The 20,055-nt window shown below is 38.8% G+C and overlaps 2 protein-coding genes across 3 annotated transcripts in view; one reads left to right on the forward strand and one right to left on the reverse strand.

Moving 5' to 3' along the window:
• Nucleotides 1-14,228, reverse strand: part of LACTB2 (lactamase beta 2) — a 31,910-nt gene extending 17,682 nt beyond the window's left edge. The window contains exons 1-3 of the mRNA XM_032296314.1: nt 13,880-14,228; nt 6,745-6,908; nt 1,113-1,239 (exon numbers count right to left, since the gene is read on the reverse strand). Of these exons, the coding sequence (XP_032152205.1) occupies nt 1,113-1,239; nt 6,745-6,908; nt 13,880-14,001 (413 nt within the window). The 5' untranslated portion in view covers nt 14,002-14,228. The remainder of the gene's footprint in view (nt 1-1,112; nt 1,240-6,744; nt 6,909-13,879) is intronic.
• A 3,591-nt stretch (nt 14,229-17,819) lies between these two features.
• Nucleotides 17,820-20,055, forward strand: part of XKR9 (XK related 9) — a 61,344-nt gene continuing 59,108 nt past the window's right edge. For both annotated transcript variants that reach the window (XM_032296316.1, XM_032296315.1), the window contains exon 1: nt 17,820-18,557. The gene's annotated coding sequence lies outside the window, so the exon portion shown is untranslated. The remainder of the gene's footprint in view (nt 18,558-20,055) is intronic.

Consider the following 20,055-nt stretch of genomic DNA (forward strand, 5'->3'; position numbering starts at 1 on the left):
GTTGTGCGAGTTCTTTTTTGGTTCCATATGAATTTTAGAATTTTTTTTTTTTCTAATTCTGTGAAGAATGATGGTGGTATTTTGATGGGGATTGTGTTGAATTTGTAGATTGCTTTTGGCAGTATAGTCATTTTCACATTATTGATCCCACTCATCCGTGAGCTTGGATGTGTTTTCATTTATTTGTGTCAGCTGACAAATATTGTTGATGTAAAAACTAACCTGATTAGTGTGGTGGGCAAGGGGAGGGGGATGGTAAAGGTGAAGAGCAGTGCAAGACAATGCTGAAGGCTCTATCTTAGAAGAATGAGTAAAGTCTTAAGTACTGAGAAAAGTGGATGTTCTGAGATCAGAAAACAGGTACAGATTGTGGGGGAGAGAGGAGTTCAGTTTTAAAATAACTGAGTTTGAAATACCATTTTGAATCTCTCAAATAGGTCATGAGGTATAATTAGTCAGGCCTAAAACTTACTTAATTTAGGTATGGGTCATCCGTGAGAATATGGGAAATTGAGAATATGGGATCCCTAAGCCACCTTAGGAGACAATGCTAATTTTTTAAAATGTAAACTTTACTTTTTTAAGAAAATGGTAATCATATGATTCAAATAAACAATTTAATAAAGAGTGAAATCTTTCTTTTCTCATTTCTCAAGCGACTCATTTTCTCCTCCCAGAGTAAGCAATGTTATTGGATTTCTTTTGTATCCTTCCTGATGTACTCTTTACAGATACCCCCACATATGCATAAATCTGCTGTCCCTCATATATATATATTTTTTGAGACAGGGTTTCACTCAGTTGCACAGGGTGGAGTGCAATAGTACAATCTTGGCTCACTGCAGCCTCCGCCTCCTGGGTTCAAGCGATGATCCTACCTCAGCCTCCTAAATAGCTAGGATTACAGGCATGTGTCAGCATGCTTAGCTAATTAAAAATTTTTATTTTGGTGGTAGATACAGGTTTCATTATATTGCCCAGGCTGGTCTTGAACTCTTGGGCTCAAACAGTCTTCCCATCTCAGCCTCCAAAGTGCTGGGATCTTTCCATCCTTTTTTGTAACACATATACACAGACCCTTCACCTTCCCTGGCTAAGGGACATTTACTTACCTTAGAGTAGCTCCCTCAGTCTTAATCACATCTCCATCTTTCAGATAAACATACTGTTGCTCTCCATTTCCTATAATTTCTTCTCTCTGAGGATTCCTTGGGAGTTTTTTAATGCAATAGGTAGTGTCTAGTCATAAAACATGTAAAATATATTAATTCACACTTTAAATGATAATTCAGCCTATTAATAGATCAACTTTCATAGAGCTAACACTTGTGAATGACTGTATAAAATATTAACACTAAGAGACAATAGAAAATGGGATGAATTACAACAGGTTATCTCTGGAATGTAACTATTTCATATCTTTCAACCAAAGAGCTCTTCATTCTTTCATGCCCCTCTAGGTCCATATGGAAGCCTCCAATTTTTTGAGTCACTCCTAGTTTATACAAAAAGCTGAAAGTAGTTGTTTATAATCTCAGCTAGCTTTGGCAACCTGACAGTTGTTGAAGAGATAGTAACACAGAACCTGGAAACTTCTCTCTATCTAAGTGCCTAACATATAGTGAAGGTGTCATGACAGTAATTAATAACAAAAGGATGATATCATGAGGCCCTTGCTGTGAGTACTGAAATGGAGGCCCAAACCAGTGGCTAAGATATTAAACCTTTAAAATAAGCTTAATCTATAACACCCCTCACTGACACAAAGAAAGTAAGTTAATTAACCAATTAACAATTGAGTGCCAATTATCTAACCAGTATACTAGGTATACCGAATACAACCACTGTGATATCAAAGTTCTTAAAAGCTGTCATGGTCGGGAAACTAAAACTTACAAATACAAAACAAAGAACTATACTTGGTACCATTTAATGAATATTAATAAAGGCAGCAGGAGTTCAGAAAAAGGAAAGTCAGAAAGGATTTATAAATATGATAGAAGTTGAGGTGTGACTTACAGGATGAACAGGATAGTTAATGGTACAAACAAGGACTTGTAGGTAAGGGAAACAGCATTAGAAAAGGCATTAAAATGAGAATGAGCATGATATGTGTGACAATATAATGCTACCGACTTTTTTACTGCAAAATACTGGCTGTGAAGAGTGGAGATAAAGTTAGATAGGTAAGACAAGCTCAGATCAGAAACGGTCTTAAATTGCCTTTTACAGAATAGAAGAATTTAAACTTTACCATATGTAATCACTGCACACTCTGTAGTAGGATAATGAAACAGTGTTAACTGATGATCAAAGTGGTGGCTGTGGGTAGGGAGACTAAAAGGAGATCAGAGAGACCAGAAGGGGAATGACTGCAATATCCCAGCTGGAAAGTAATGAATATTAGGGTTAAGATGGTAGCACTGGAAGTATGGGGGAGAAAGAGATATTTCAAAGAGAAATTGACAAGGCATAAAAATGTGCTAGTCTGGAGGATAAAGGAGACAGAAACATTGAAATAAAAAGAAAAGAAACAACAACAAATACATCTCCCTTCTCCAACCCCAAACTCTATCATTTTATATCTTAGAGGCCAAAGGAAAACAATGATATGCTTTTTTGGGAATTGACATTATAGAACAGATTGAGATACTGAGGTTTGTTTGTTTGTTTTGTTTTTAATCTATATAATTTTATCTTTCAGTGTTTTCAAAATTATGTGTAAATATAAATGAAAACACATATCCTATTCACAATAGCCATCTATAGGCAGGATGAAGAATGGTATGGTGAAAACAATCATGTAATATTATTATTTTTAATAGTGGCTTATCAAAATTGTAATTCATATACTATAAAAACCATCCTTTAAAAGTGTATTACTCAGAAGTTTTTTAAAGTGTATTTAAATAATTGTACAACTATCACTAGTATCATTTTCAAAGCACCCAAAAGAAACTCTGTACCTAATGATAATCACTTCCGATTCCTTCCTTCCTAGCTTCTGGTAATGACTTACTTATTTTCTGTCTCTATCATATAATTGTATTAAAGGAACAAACTCAGTCATGTATTAAGGTTTGAATAATTGCGACATCACTGGTACTGGGAATTATTTAAGCTGAATATAAATGTGTGATATTGTTTATGTATAAAAATGCTTAATAAAAGGCCGGGCGCGGTGGCTCAAGCCTGTAATCCCAGCACTTTGGGAGGCCGAGGCGGGTGGATCACGAGGTCAAGAGATCGAGACCATCCTGGTCAACATGGTGAAACCCCGTCTCCACTAAAAATACAAAAAATTAGCTGGGCATGGTGGTGCGTGCCTGTAATCCCAGCTACTCAGGAGGCTGAGGCAGGAGAATTGCCTGAACCCAGGAGGCGGAAGTTGTGGTGAGCCGAGATCGCGCCATTGCACTCCAGCCTGGGTAACATGAGTGAAACTCCATCTCAAAAAAAAAAAAAAAAAAAATGCTTAATAAAAATATTCTAATAGGATAGAAGCAAACATTTGACTCCTAGGACTTAGATGTGAAATATGTGGCAAAAATCCAAATTCAGTTTCAAAATAATTTTAAATTATCAGATAACTAAAGAAAATACATTTTAAAAGATTTACTTAAAAACAAACCAAAACAGGCAGCGTGTGGTGGCTCATGCCTGCAATATCAGCACTTTGGGAGGCTGAGGTGGGTGGGTCATTTGAGGTCAGCAGTTCAAGACCAGCCTGGTCAATATGGTGAAACCCCGTCTCTACTAAAAATACAAAAATTAGCTGGGCAGTAGTGGCGGGAACCTGTAATCCCAGCTACTCTAGAGGCTGAGGCAGGAGAATCGCTTGAGCCCAGGAGGCAGAGATTGTGGTGAGCTGAGATGGTGCCATTGAACTTCAGTCTGAGTGACAGAGGCCCTGTCTCAAAACAAAAACAAAAACACAAACCAAAACAAAATACTAGAGCAATGTGGGTCTATATAGTTCTTATATGTAGTAAAATTCAGGTTCTAAGTCACTAGGAGTTCCAAATTATACCCTGATTGTGTTTAATAATTTTGTAAGCAGGTCATTTTGAGAATACTGTACGTTTCCATAGAAATCTTATAAATGGCATTTATATTTTAGATGTGGCCTGTAAAAATACAGGTTTAGTAATGTGAAGTAGTTGAAAAATCTCTACCATACCAATTATTAGACAAAATAAGAAAACAACATGGACCAAAGTAAACACTAGTAAAACAAAACAGAATAAGAAAACACAATCCCTAACATTCTCGTCCTAACAAGAATGTTAGGATCCTAACAAGAATGTTAGGATCCTAACAAGAATGTTAGGGATTAAGGATTTAGAGAATGAAGAACACGGAACTTCTGGGAGAAAGATTCTAGAAGGTATTTCTGTATTTCAATGCTGAGCAACTTAAGGTGTGTACGCAGCCTGTCTAGCTTTCACTAAGGAAAGATAACAAGCCACTTTTCAAATATAATATTAAAATTTTAGTGGGCATAAAAAGCAGTGTCAAATTTCTGCTGAACTTTCTTTAAGTCAATTAAATTGGTTAATCTATTATACAAATACTCATTATTTTGTATGGAATCTAAAACTATTTTAATTTCCAATTTAAAGTTGGTCAAATGTCCATTAACAGGTGAATGCATAATCAGATTGTGGCACAGTCATACAATGAACTACTATTTGGCAATAAAAAGGAACCCCAAACTCTTGATAACAGGAAACCTGGGTGAACCTCAAAAACATGATGCTGTATGAAAGAAGTCAGACAGACTTTTTAAGCTTCCATTGAAGTTTTACAATAGGCAGAATTAATGTCTAGTGACAGAAAGTAGATGAGTGGTTGTTGGAGGCTCGGGACAGGAGGAAATCACTGCAAAGCAGCATGAGGGGACCTCTTTTCGGAATGGAGGAAGTGTTCCATATCTTAACTGGAGTGGTCACATAGGTACTGACAGTTGTTAAAATTCGCCAAACTGTTCACTTAAAATGGGCACATTTTATGTCTGTAAATTAAAGCTCATTGAAATTGATTTATGAAGGAAAAAAAGTGGGTCATAAACATTTTAATTTTTCAAACTGAAAAATTTGAAGAGTTGACTGATGTGACAAAGCTTAGTAAGTAACCACAGAATATATATATATACTTATTTATTTTTTCCAGACTGGGTTTCACTATGTAGCTCAGGCTGGTCTTGAACTGCTGGACTCAAACTATCCTCCTGCCTCAGTCTCCTGAGTAGCTGGGATTATAAGCATATAGCACCATCCCTGGCATAAGCTAGGTTTTTAATTCACAAGATCTAATAGGTAGATTAAAAGAGGCGGTAAGACAAGAGTAAAAGAGTAAGACAAGAGAAGGAAAAGCAAGAAAAAGTCAGACCGAGAGATTATAAGTTCCTGTGGTACACAGTCCCGTTAGATTGGAAGAAAGGAGGTAAGAGGGTAAAGGCTTGGTTGTCAGTTTTTTATAACTGGAAGCCTGGTGATATTGGCTGTGGTAGCTGAGACCATGCTGATGTCCCAATTGTAGTCACAAGGCCTAAAAAAGCAGATCTTTACAAATGTTTGAAAATATTAGCTCAATGTAAATGAGCATGAATATTCTTGACCTCCTTACTGTGCCTCTCATGTGTCAACCATACTCCCATTCTAGCATCTAATGCTGTCTGCTTGCTCCTTCTCTGTGTCCACCCTGGATATAACAGTCCCTGCCCTTCTCTACTTTACTCTTTTCCCTTTCTCTTCTTGTACATTTATTTTCCTGCATAACACCCATCATCATTTGATCTATCTTTTTTTCACTTTGTGGCCCAGGCTGAAGTGCAGTGGCACAATCTTGGCTCACTGCAACCTCAGCTTCCCTGGCTCAAGCAATCTGTCCACCTTAGCCTCATGAGTAGCTGGGACTGCAGGTGCACGCCACCACAACCAACTAATTTTTGTACTTTTTTGTAGAGATAGGGTCTTGCTATGCTGCCCAGGCTGGTCTTAAACTCCTGAGCTCAAGCAATCCACCCACCTTGGCCTCCCAAAATGTTGGGATTACAGGCGTGAGCCACTGTACTCAGCCTGACCTATTATTTATTTACCATTACTTTTCCTATTTGAATGAAAGCTCCATGAGAACAGAGTCTGTTTTGTTCACTGCTATATCCCTTGTGCCAAGAACACTGTCTGACATGTAACAGTCACCTAAATATTTGTTTACTGAATGAATTAATGAATCTAGATGTGTGATGGTGGGATGAGGAAATAAAGACATGGAAAATGTCAGTATTGAATAGGTTTCAGGGACAATGAATTATCAATACAATGATATCTTGCTTGAATTTCAGCTTATCTTCATAACTGCCTTAAAGTTACAGAAGGCCTGAGATTATCTGTTAGAATGTGAGCAGTAACAGCACCTACCTCACAGTATCCACATAAAGTATTTAGTATAGTGCCTGGCACAGAGTAAATGCTCAACAGCTGTTAGTTACGATTAAGTCCGAATAGTAATTGTCACACAGAGTAAAGTAAAATTGAGGATTTGAAACAGAACTCAGGACTTTCCTTTCCTCCTTTGTTAAAACTAGGGACAGTATTCAACAGTCTCATCAATTTCTAAAAGTACCAATTAAATCTGAGGTATTTAGTAAATGGTTTATAGACTACTTAGCTCTGTAACTGAAATAAATTATTCTCCAAACATGGCTTTCCTCAATGAGCTTAATGAATGTTTTCTGTTTACCATTATTGATGCTTTTACAAATATCTCCAATGCCTCCAGAATGATCTTGGTGCCAGTGAGTCACTACAATTTCCTGGATTGCTGTGTTAAATTCAGTTAGAGCCTGCTTTAAACAGCTGATATATTCTGGAATTGCTGGTTCACCAGTGTCAATGAGGATTCTCCTGAAAATTACATGGAAGATAATCACACAACTGGAACACAGAGTTGACATTAGTATTATTTTGCACACAGATAATTTACATTAAATTTAAGAAACTGCAAAAATTATTTTATTTTCAACATGCTCAAAATAGCTATGTCACTTTAGCTTAACTATAGTAATCTCACCCTAATAAAGTTTCCTGAAAAAAATTAGAGCTAAATATAAGTCTGAACAAGGAATAAGAGCAGTAATCTCGAACATTTACAAAGCAATTAAAATAAACATGGTACCATTTCAAGGACCTTACATATTTTAATAACTGCATTCCTCATAACAACTGTTTAAGGTAGATATTTTATTATTACATTTAGAAGTAATTTGCCCAGGTTACTCTGCAGGTAAATGGCAGAAACAGTTTTCAAACCCAGGTATTCTGATGCTCAGAATATGTGCTCTTAACTATCTGCCTTTGAGATCTCTTATCTCAATATATTTCAAAAGTTTTATACATATGAAAGATTTTGATTCAATGGCACCCCTAAAGAAACTAGTCTTTGGCACTAGCACCCTTACACATGAAAATGAAGGCCTTAGTGAAGCACAGGGAAATGTCTGAGCTGTTTACTTTCTTTACTTAGACAACCCCATTAGCTGTATTTTTTTGCTTGTGGTTCTGAATCTTCCTTATACTTTGCCCTTCCTCGTGATTTTATGAGGTGGCCTTTTGCTATGAAGTTTTGCCGCACTAAAGACATTGGGGTGACATTTTCCTCAAGATCCAATTCTTTTTTTTTTTTTTTTTGAGACAGGGTCTTGCTCTGTCACCTAGGCTGGAGTGCAGTGGTGTGATCTCAGCTCACTGCAGCCTCGACCTCCCGGACTCAAGAGATTCTCCCACATTCCCCTCTTGAGTAGCTGGGACCACAGATATGCACCACTATGCCCGGCTAATTTTTGTATTTTTTGTAGAGATAGTGTTTTGTCATATTGCCCAGGCTGGTCTCTTAACTCCTGGGCTCAAACAATCTTCCCACCTCAGCCTCCCAAACTGCTGGGATTACAGTCATTGAGCCACCATGCCCAACTCAAGATCCAATTCACAAACTTCTTCACTCATGCTGTTCCATAGTAACCACCCCAGTAATTCAGGCTGGCTGACAGATTAATCTTGATGAAAAGTCTGAGTTATTCATTCATTGATCAATAACTGTTTATGGATTACCCAATATGTGCCACAACTTTGTTTCTTGCAGTAAGCAGGACAAAACAACCTTGCTTACATTCTACTTTGGTGAGAAGGGGAACTGCATATGACTGAAAATAAACAATAAAAGTAACGGACAATAGAAAGCATTTTGCAAAGCATTAAAATTAAACAGTGAGTAACTGGATGGCTAATTTTTTTTTGTTGGTTTGTTTCCTTAACTCTACTCCCTGTGATCCACAGCCAACAAAAACAAATTGGCTTCTCATAAGGGAGGAGAGCAATGGCCTAATAGCCCACTGGCTTCTGTCTGCACCCTATGTTCTGTAGCACAGTAGATGTCCTTCAGAAACACAGTGTTGAACTGTCCTATCTGGAGACAGGAGACCAGAGGTTACAATGGGGGCATTTATTATAGGGTACTGTTGGCAGTAAAAATGTAAGGAAGAAATGAATGGCTTAAAGAACATTAAGCCATTTTTTTAAACAACTAGATGTGGAAGGAGGGAAACAGTTGGCGATTCTGAGGTGGGATGACTGGTGTGCCATTAATCAAGATGGTAAACCCTGGAGGGAGCAAATCTGAGATGAGTTTGACTTGGGTCACAGTGAATTCTGATGCCATTCCTAGCCATCTTACCTTGCTTTTTTACAATAGCAATTATTACCATGTAACATGTATTTACATATTTGTTTATTACCTACACACCCAACACCACCCTACAAATTTGAGTACCTTCAGGGCAGAAAGCTTGTCTATTTGGTTCAAGGAATTTATGGATTTATTTCCATATCTACAATACATTGTACTGTACTCAGCACTGTGCACATTTAGTGATGTTAATTAAAAATATGTAAGACTATAATACTATGATACCTCCAATAATACTCTTTAGCCCACCCATCCTAGATTTTGGCTGCCTCCATGCATTTAGGGTTATTTACCACAAATTCTCACTGCCCATAAACTAGTGTCACTGGGACTATTTTTGTGGGTCTTCTGGTTCTTGAAAAGAATCCTTACATGCTTCAGGTAAGACTTCTTAATTTTTTTCAAACCATCAAGGCCCCACCAATTTTAAAATTATTTCTTAATCCTTGCCTTCCCCTCTTCCTAAGAAACTCTGTTTTGAAATATCTCTTAATCTAAAAATGAATGCAAAACTCTAAAGACCAGATCACATTGCAGTGATCAAAAGTCATGACAAAATTAACAGAGTTGATAGATGAATTTGATAAAATCTAGTAGCAAAGAAAACAGATCTTTTAGAATGCCTGTGCTAGTTGTTTGCAGGTGAAAGTGTGAGTAAATACAGGCCTGTGGCAGGAGAACATGTTTCTGGGCCTCTAGTTTTAGGTTTCCTAATGGTCCTGTCTTGGTTTAACAAAACTGGAATTGACAAAAGGACTCTTAAAGAAAACATAAAAAGTCCTGAAATAAATCTATTCAGAACAAAGGAGGGTGTCTAGATGCTATAAAACCTAAAAAAGGAGTCTGCACCAAGCATTGAGGGGAAAAAAAGTCACACTGATAACATATTACATTGATATAGTAATTTACACCATTTGGAGCGTTCATATTTATTATTTCTTTTGATGCTCATATCAACTCTAGGGAGGTATTATTACTTTATTAATTATTTTATTTTATAGAAAACTAGTCTTCAGAAAGGCTAAGCGATTTGCTCCACCTCATATAACCAGCAAGAGGCAGTGCTGGGAAGGACTACATGTTCAGATACAAGGTCCAGTGACTTCTCCATTCAAAACACTGCCTCTCTAGCAGAAGGGGATTGCTTACGTTAAGTGCCTAGAATCATTCTTTATGTGGCAAAAATAAAACTTCAACTATACATTTGAAAAAATTGTTATCAGTTTTGAAATTGAAAAAAAAGGTTATCTCCCTTAGCAGTTACTCTATCCATGACATCTGTGAATAGTTACTCCAGATGATTAGTATCATCTCTACATGGGCTTGTCAATTTTGTTTTTCATGGTCACAAACAATAATATCCCTATCTCAGGAGGTCATTATGCAAATGCAAATTATGCTAATGAAGGGCTCAAGAGAAGAGTATAAATGAATGTGTATAGGTCTATGAACGATTTATTCACCAGAGCAAAGTGCCTGGCACATAGTAGGCACACAATAACTGTGCTACATGAATGGAGAAAACAATTTTCAATTGACGGAAAATTAGTAGAATCAAATTCCTTGTTATAAGTATTTTATGTCAGTATTAAGATAGCTATTAACTAGTCTCTGCTGTCAATCTTACAAAATTATTAGATATTTTCTGCCCACCTACTATGAGACCAGTGTTGTCTAGATGTTAAGAGGAAAGCAGAAGTGATAAAACAGCTAACATGGTATGTTTTCCATGTGCCAGAACTTGTTAAGCGCTTTTCATATATGTTTTTTCACTTAAATTTCACTGAATCCTCATAATAACCCAAGGAGGTAGGTACTATATAACCTTCACTGGGTTGTACCAGGAATCTGATGCTTAGAATTGTCTTGTCCAAAGTCATATGGCCAGTAAATGGCACTAGGATTCTAATCTAGGTAGCCAGAGTCCAGAGTTTAACTATTCTACCTGACTGCCTTTTTCTATTATAAGCCACATTGCCCACAGAGTATGTACAATTTTGATAGGAAAGGTTAAAATTGCAGCTTTTAGAGGTTCTTGAGCAGAGGAGGAAAGTAGAAATTCTGGACAATTTGGCTATCATTTGTTGATTCTAAAGCTTATTAATTATCTATGTACTGAGTATCACAGTTAGGTCTAGTAGTGTTTTAGTGAAGTTCATTTGGCATCTGTGGGCTGATGAGATGAGGAAGGAAGACCAGGTAAAAACTATAGTTATCCAACAGTCCTGGAATCATAATAGTGAAAATTAAGAGAAAATGTAGAGAATGTTCATTCATTCAGCAACTATTTACTATTCTATCTGTACTGTGTACAAGGCTCTGTGCTAGGTGCTGGGGATAGAGCCATGAATATACTTTAACTGAACTGATGTTATAGAGGGGCATGAAGTTGTGCAAAGCTTCTTGCACAAAAAAATCATTTCATTATCATTGAGATAAGGACCATGAAAAGTATGGAGTGCCCCTAATACAATCTGATGGGTCAGGGAAGACTTCTATGAGGAAATGGTATTTCAACTGTGCTCTAAAGGATGAATGAGATTAGCTGGGTAAAGAAGGGAGGGATGAGTAGAAGAAAGAGGAAAGCATGTATGAAGTCCCTGAGACAGGAATCATAAACCTCATCTGAGGTACTAAGGCCAGCATGGCTGGAATGGGAGAGGTTTGAGAGGCGCCTGGTAAGACTAATGGAGGCCAGAATAAGCAAGGCCTTCCAATTTTCATTCTTAAAATACCACTCAGGCTACATTGGTGAGATTGGATTGAAGAGAGATAGTAGTCACAGAGAAGCCAGTTAGGAGCCTTATATTATAGTAGCCTAAGCAAAGGTGTGTTGGCTTGGACTGAGTGGTAGCAAGGGACATGAAGAGAGCTTCATAATGGCTTGGCTATGTAGCAGGAAGCAAATAAATGTCAGGGAAGGTATTTAGGCATTTCCTTTGGACAACTGCAAGGATGGTTTTGTTTACCAAGATATGGATAGCTGGAAGAGGACCTGGCAGTTTCCTGGGAAAGGTTATGAGTTCAGTATGGAAAACACTGAGTTCCAGGCAGCAGTGAGTCATGCAAATAGATTTAACAGTTGGCTACTTGAGTCTGAAGATCAAGTTGGAATTTGAACTAGAGCTATAAATATTTAGTAGTTAATAATAAATAGATAATAAAGGTAAAGCCAAAGAAGTAGATGAGATCACCTAGGTAGAGAATGCAGTAGAACATAAGAGATGAGGATTACATCTTGAGTAACTAAAATAATTAAAGATTTGGTAAAGAAGGTGACTCAATCAAGGTGAAAGAGAAAGAGCAGCTCAAGAGGTAAGAGGAAACCTGAAGAATGTGGTGTTGGCAAATGAAGGAGGGAATGGTCAATGGTGTCAAAACACTTAAGTTCAAAGAAGATGAGAACAGAAAAATACCATTGGGTTTAGTGATGTAAAGGCCACTTGTGATCTTAGAGCTGTTTTGTGAAGTGGAACAGGTGGATACCAATCTGAGAACATCTGACATGGGGCCGATCAATATTAATTTCTAGCCACCTTTTACTTTATCAAGTAGCATCATCTATACTTATTTCTAGCTCAACTATGTGGACTCTCTAGTTCAACTATATGGAGAAATAATTTACATAGTGCAAGTAATTCCACTGGCCATTCCACTCCATTAATTTATGTGAGTAACAGTGTTAAGTAATTTAAGACGAGAGACTATAAATCTGCTTTTCCCTCAGTTAGTCTTTAAGTCTTCTTTAACACTAGCACTTTGCTATGTTGAGTGTGATTCTAGTGTTTAAAGATACAGTATGTATTTTTCATACAACATGGCCCCTAAACACAAGCCAATTTCTTCATCTGGTTTTCAAACAGAACCAGCCATCTGTTTCGACGCTGGAAAAAAGGCAGGTTGTGCTGAACTTACTGAGACAATACACTTATCTACAACATGGTGTTCTTCTAAGAGACTTTCCAGGGTAATTCTGATTATACGCATCTTTTGTCTGAGGTATTAACTTTGGAACTAGTTTAAGATGACACACTGAAGAGAGACCACCTATGGATTTACTTGATTGAGGGACTTCCAGCCAAGTCAGACTGTACCCCAGAAATCTAGCATTTTTCCTGCTTAATGCTCTGTATTCCTAGATTCTGGTGGCAGCCTAAACCTTTGGTAACTACTTGGCCCTGCCTTGTTTACTCTGAACTTAATCTTTTAGCTGCCTGCCTTGCAGGTCTGCTGCTTCTAAAATTCTTATTTGTTGGTAAAACGCCAAACAGTAGACACTTCCAAGGAAAACTCAATGAACTATACTTACTAAATTGTTTTTAGCAATCAATTATATTTTAAAAGTTATTTTTAATTGACTGCACAATTAAACTCTATGCTGGAAAAGTACATTATCTCCGTTATCCAGTAAAGACTATGTAAAAGTTGCTAAATGCCTAAGACTTACCATGCAATAAACCAAATCTCCCATCCCTGCATAAATTCCACTGAAACCAGAATGCAGCTGAACAAGAGCAAAAGTATCTTCATAGAAATGCAGGTATGTTACTCTGCAAATTAAACTCAAACAGGGTCACAAACAATTGTAACAAAAAACCCCAAAATTAATTATATCAGCTCTTAAGATTCCACAGGCTAGGGGCTCTTTCTGGTTTTACAGAAAAACAATTTGGAAGCCTAAAGAATTCTGCCCTCTACTGCTGAGTTGAGAAAATCGCCTCAACACAATCGCTTTTGAGAAGGGAAATTATACTCTGGACAAAACACCAGTGAAAGTCAAGTGTGCAAAGTAAACACTTTCTTGGACCCTTGACTCCAGACATCCCAATTTTCTCAACAGTTTAAACACGCACACCCTGGCATTCAAACATCAAACGAAGTAAGTCGAATATCAAAACAGGAAGTTTCTTCTTTTTTTTTTTTTTTTCTCCACTAATCTCCCTGGAGAGCTATCACCCGGGGTGGTCGTATTTTAGCGAGCTCCGAGATCCGAGTGTCTGCGTGCAGTCCCGGTAGGGCTGCCCGGCGCGGAGCTGCCAGGCTCGGGGCAGCACACGGCCCTCCCCGCTGCCCGCGCAGCCGCGGTCACAGTCCGGGCTCCGCGTACGTTGGGGGGTTGGAGAGGGACGTTTACCTGGGGCCGGTCCCCACTAGGTAGGTGTTGGTGCCCTGCAGGGTCATGGGACCCGGGTTACAGCCCAACACACGCACGACTCGATTGGACAGCCGCTCGACGCGCTGCAACACAGCAGCCATTCCCGCCTGAGTCGCCAGCCGGCGCGTCGGCTATCCGGATTCTCCAGCGCCGAGCAAGCCAACAAGCCGGTGACTGCGAGGAGAGTCCACGTGACGCCGGGAGGGAGGGGATTGGCCAGCGGCGGGGCCGGGTGTCATGTGACACCGCGGGCGAGTCTGGGCGGGGATCTGGCGGGAAGGCCGGGGCCGAACCAGACGTCACGTGACACCGCGCGGGCCGCTCGGGCGGTGGTGGGAAGGCTGGCGCGAGTCGGCGTGAGGCGAGGCGGGCGTCTGGCTCTGTCACAGGGGCTGGTTCCTCACGGGTTTGTGTCCTAGGCAGGCGAGTGGATCCAAGTGGGTTAGAGGCATTTTAATTTGGAAGAGTCTTGTGATGGTGCAAAGGGCAGACATTTTTGGTAACGGTTACTCAATAATCCTAGGAAGGATTGCCAGTCAGATTTTTAGGCAGTAGCTGTGTGTGTGTGTGTGTGTGTGTGTGTGTGTGTGTGTGTGTGTGTGTATTTTTAGGCAGTAGCTCTGTGTGTGTGTGTGTGTGTGTGTGTGGTAGTAGCCTGTTCATCTTTTATAATAAACAGCAGTAACACATATTTACTTCCTACTTCCTACTATGCCTAAGTGCTTTCTACAAACATCCCACTTAACTCATTTTATCCTCAAAATATTGTTAAGAGGTGGACACTATTTTTGTTACAAATGAAAAACGGGGATTGGGCGGCTGCCCAGGTGACGAGTCTGCGTGTGCAGCCTTGCGCCTACCTGCCTTGCACTAACACCTGCGCCTCTCTGTGAGCCTCCCAGAGTTACCCACTTGTCCAGGGAGCTAGGCTGGGCAAGCCGTTTTATGCCCAAGATGGAAGGGACTTATTTTCTCTGTAACAAGTCGGTTTCCAATCCGCCAAGTATTAACTTTCCAATATTAATTACCGTTTTTCATTAAAGAAGTTGAGTTATGAATTACCTAAAAGAAAATACACAGATCCTATCGTCAGGTCCATCAAGTTATGAAAACTGTATGTAATCACTGCCCCGAAGAGATGTAGAACATATCCACTGTAGCAGCCCACTCTTTTTAAAAAACAGGTGAGAAATTGACACAGTGCTTGGCGGCTTTTCTTTTTTTTTTTTCAGATATTTCTGATGAAAAAAACGGTCTGCTATGAACTTACCTATTTTATAAGTCACCAGCGTAATGTATCACATTGGCTAATGACATCTGCGTTATGTGTGAGCAATGTTTTTGCCTTGTTTGACACAGTTGTACTTTTAATGAAAAAGTATTAAAAAAATCATCGCTGAAATAATCATATAAATTATTCCCTTTGCAATGGGAAATTGAGCAGTATACCCTTCAAAAAATACTTGAAGTATCCAACTAAATCTCCTACATCAGGCATTTTAATCTGTCAATATGTATTTACTGTAGCCATCAATTAATGGCTATTCAGGCAGGAAGCTATGCACATCTTCCCTTTTTAAGAACTCTGCTGGAAAGTCAGTGAATCCTGGAGAAGAGGATGTAACAGTAATTTCTGGACCACAGTGTTCCTACTGAGAATCTGGGCACTCCTCTTCTTTTATCCTTAAGCTTAATTAATTTTCTTACTTAGCTTACTTATTTACTTACAGGGTCTGGCTCTCACCCAGGCTGCAGTGCAGTGGCACTGACATAGCTCTCTGTAACCTTGAATGCTTGAACTCAAGAGATTCAGGTGATCCTCCTGCTTTGGTTTCCCAAAGTGCTAGGATCACAGGCCTGAAACACCATGCCTGTCTGCGATAAACTTTTTAACTCCCACTTATGAATGAGAATATATGATATTTGTCTTTCTGTGCCTGGATTATTTCACTTAGCATAATAAACTCTAGTTCTATTCACGTTGCTGCAAATGACATGATTTCATTATTTTTTATGGCCAAATAGTATTTTATTGTGTGTATATATCCCATTTTCTTTATCCATTTGTTTGTTCATGGACTTTTGGTTGATTTCATATCTTTTCTATTGTGAATAATGTTACAATAAACTTGCAGGTGCAGTTATCTCTTTGATATACAAATAGTAGTGGGATTGCTAGATTATATGGTAGTTCTATTTGTGTGTGTGTGTGTGTGTGTGTGTGTGTGTATGTATTTTAGAAATCTCTGTACTATTTTCCATAGTGGTTGTACTAATTCACATTCCCACCAACCGTGTATGAGAGTTCCCTTTTCTCTACATCCTCTCCAGCATCTGTTATTTTCTTTTTAATAACAGCTCTTTTAACTGGGGTAAGATTAAGAATTATGGTTTTGATATGCATTTCCCTGATGATTAGTGATGTTGAGCATTTTTTCATATGTTTGTTGGCCATTTGTATGTCTTCTTTTGAGAATTGTCTATTCATGTTCTTTACCCGCTTTTTGATGGGATTATTTGTGTTTTGTCTTGTTGAGTTCCTTGTATGTTCTAGATATTAGTCTCTTGTCAGATGAATAGTTTGCAAAGATTTTCTTCTGTTCAACGGATGCCTCTTCACTCTGTTGATTGTTCCATCTGCTGTGCAGAAGCTTTTTTGTTTAACATAGTCCAATTTGTCTGTTTTTATTTTAGTTGTATGTGTGTTTCAGGTCTTGACCATAAAATCTTTTCCTAAACCAATGTCCTTATGTATTTTACCTGTATTTTCTAGTAGTTTAAGGTCTTATGTTTAGTCCTTCTTGAGTTGGATTTTGTATATGATGAGAGACAGGGTCCAGTTTCATTAGCTTTTTTTCAAAAAAATTAAACTTTCACTTGCACTTTTCTTTTGTTGTTTAAAGCCAATGTTTGCAATAATTTGTTATTCAGTCTTATAAAATTCAGCACTTTTCTTCTTGATTTCATTTAATCAATTGCCAAGCTCCTGATTTGGCAGATGAAGAAATGGGCCGAATGATTTAAAAGTAAGGCAACTTGCATAGGGTCATACCAGGAGATGCTAGAAGAAGAATACAAATAGAAGGTGGATAGTGACTATGTTTTAGATGAGATAAAATTGAGGTAATTGTGGTATATCTAGGTAGAGGAACCTATAGATAGTTAGATATATTTTTTGGTTGGGCGTGGTGGCCCATGCCCGTAATCCCAGCACTTTGGGAGGCTGATGCAGGAGGATCACTTGAGGTCAGAAGTTTGAGACTAGCCTGGCCAATATGCTGAAACCGTCTCTACTAAAAATAAAAAAATTAGCCTGGTGTGGTGGTGGGTGCCTGTAATCCCAGCTGCTTGGCAGGTTGAGGTAGGAGAATCACTTGAACCCAGGAGGTAGAGGTTGCAGTGAGCCGAGACTGTGGCACTGCACTCTAGCCTGGGTAAAAGAGTGAGACTCTGTCTAAAAAAAAAAAAAAAAAAAAAAAAGAAAGGAAAAGAAAAAAGAAAAAGAAGAATTTATTTTTTGAGCTCAGAAGAGAGACCTAGGAGAGAGCTACAGATACAAAATTAAGTCTTTGTGAATATATTTAGAAATACGATTGAAGTTAAGTTCCTCTCCAAGAAATAAGATCAAAGATATTTACGTTCTGTTCAGTTACATTTACAATAATTTATTATCTATTTACAACATGCAAAGTATTGTTGCAGACATATTGAGGGCATGTTAAAAATGAGTAAGATAATCTTTGCTTTCTACAGGGACATAATCATGAAGGAGATACTTTAAAGTATATGTGGGGCCAGGCATGGTGGCTCATGCCTGTAATCTTAGCACTGTTGTGAGGCTGAGCCTGGAGGAGTGCTTGAGCCCAGGAGTTCGAGGTTATAGAGTGCTATGATTGTGCCACTGCACTCCAGCCTGAGTGGTGGAGCAAGATCTTGTCTCTTAAAAAGAGCATATATGGGTAATACTAGAAGAAAAGTATAGCGATAGTGATGAGATTGCCAGGAGAAAGGGGAGAATTATATTTACTGTGAAGATCTGGGAGTGCCTAAAGATTGTGGGTTTTGAGCTGATTCTTAAAGGATTGACAGAATTTCATGAGATAGATGGCAGTTATTCTAGACAGTAAGTAACTTGAGCAAAGGCTTTGAAATAGAAGAAAAGTAGTGCTTATTTTGGGAATACAGAATAAGATCTTGGGGAATAAGATTTGAGAAGGTATAAGGTTGAAAAGTAGGTAGGGCTAAGTTAATGATACTTCATTAGAGTATTTCAAATTTAAGAACTTTCTTTTCAAACATGATATGCTATCCATTTGGATATGCTGTGAGGCGAATTGTATTTTCTTGACTTTTTTGAGAAATACAGTGAAAGCTTGGAACCAAGTCAGCCTATGAAAGGACCTATGCTATTTCTTCCTCTCAATGAGATAGTTATAAAAGGGTGTACTGTATTCACAATGACACAGACTGTTATCACTAGATTAGACAATGCCACATGTGACTAACAGCTGATTTCAGTTTCATTTTAGTATTCGATCTTAAAGGTTTACACATTCTTTAACTATACTTGTTTTTAGTGAAAAAGAAGTAAAATATTCCTAGATGAAGATTTTTCCAGAAGGACTTTGAGTCAAAGAAGGCTTTTCATATTTGACAAGTAAGTCTATATTTTATATGTGTTAAATTTGGTTGACAGGTGAAAGTTTCCTAGTTTTAATTTCTTTAAATATCTGGTTTATCTCAGATAGTTGTACAGCGGGCAGAAGTTAGGTATTTTGTATGGCAGCCAGGTAGCCACATAGCTAGGGTTGATCTTTGGAATTGAATTGAAAGTGTCTGTGTTAAGCCATTCTTGCATTGCTATAAAGAAATACTTGAGACTAGGTAATTTATAAGAAACGAAGGCCAGGTGGGGTGGCTCATGTCTGTAATCCCAGCACTCTGAGAGGCCTAGGAGAGTGGATTACTTGAGGTCAGGAGTTCGAAACCAGCCTGCCCAACATAGTGAAACCCCATCTCTACTAAAAATATACAAAAATTAACCAGGCCTCGTGACGAGTGCCTGTAATCCCAGCTACTTGTGAGGCTGAGGCAGGAGAATCACTTGAACCCCAGAGGTGGAGGTTGCGGTGAGCTGAGATCGCGCCATCGCATTCCAAGCTGGGCGACAGAGTGAGACTCTGTCTCAAAAAAAAGAGGTTTAATTGGCTTGTAGTTCTTCATGGTTCAGGAAGCATAGCAACAGTATCTGCTTCTGACAAGGCCTCAGGAATCTTCCAATTTTGACAGAAGATGAAGAGGGAGGAAGTCATCTCACATGTTGAGAGCAGGAGCTATAGAGAGAGGTGCGGAGTAGTGCCACACTTAACAACAACCAGCTTTCATGAGAACTGACTCACTATTGGACAGCACCAAGACATCAGGGACGACCTAGACACCTCCCACTTGGCCCCACCTGAACATTGGGGATTACAATTCAACATGAGGTTTGGTGGGGACAAACTATATCATTCTGCCCCTGGCCTCCCAAATTTCATGGCCTTCTCACATTGCAAAATACAATCATGCCTCCCCAATAATCCTTCAAAGTTTTAACTCATTGCAACATTAATTCAGAAGTCCCAAGTCCCTGGTCTCATTTGGGAATGAGTTTCTTTTACCTATGAACCTGTAAAATAAAAACAAGTTATTTACTTCCAAGATAGTATTGGGCAAACATGTCCATTCCAAAATGGAGAAATCTGCCAAAAGAAAGGGGCTACAGGCCCTACACAAGTTTGAAACTCAGCAGGACAGTCATTACATCTTAAAGCTGAAAAATAATCTCCTTTGATTCCACACCCCATATCCCATGCACACTAGTGCGGGTGGTGGGCTCCCAGGGCCTTGAGCAGCTTCGTCCCTGTGGCTTTGCAGAATTCACTTTCATGGCTGCTTTCACAGGTTGTTGAGTGACTGTGGCTTTTCCAGGTGCAGGGTGTAAGCTGTTGGTAGCTCTGTCATTCTGGAGTTTGGAGGACAGTAGCCCCTTCTTACAGCTCCACGCCCTAGTGGGAATTCTGTGTGAGCCTCCAACCTCACATTTTCCTTTCATATTGCCCCAGTAGCAGTTCTCTGTGAGGGCTCTGTCCCTGCAGCAGGCTTCTGCTTGGGTA

This window comes from Sapajus apella, unplaced genomic scaffold, assembly GCF_009761245.1.
Source record: "Sapajus apella isolate SASKATOON/1434 unplaced genomic scaffold, GSC_monkey_1.0 scaffold35, whole genome shotgun sequence".
NCBI lineage: Eukaryota > Metazoa > Chordata > Mammalia > Primates > Cebidae > Sapajus > Sapajus apella.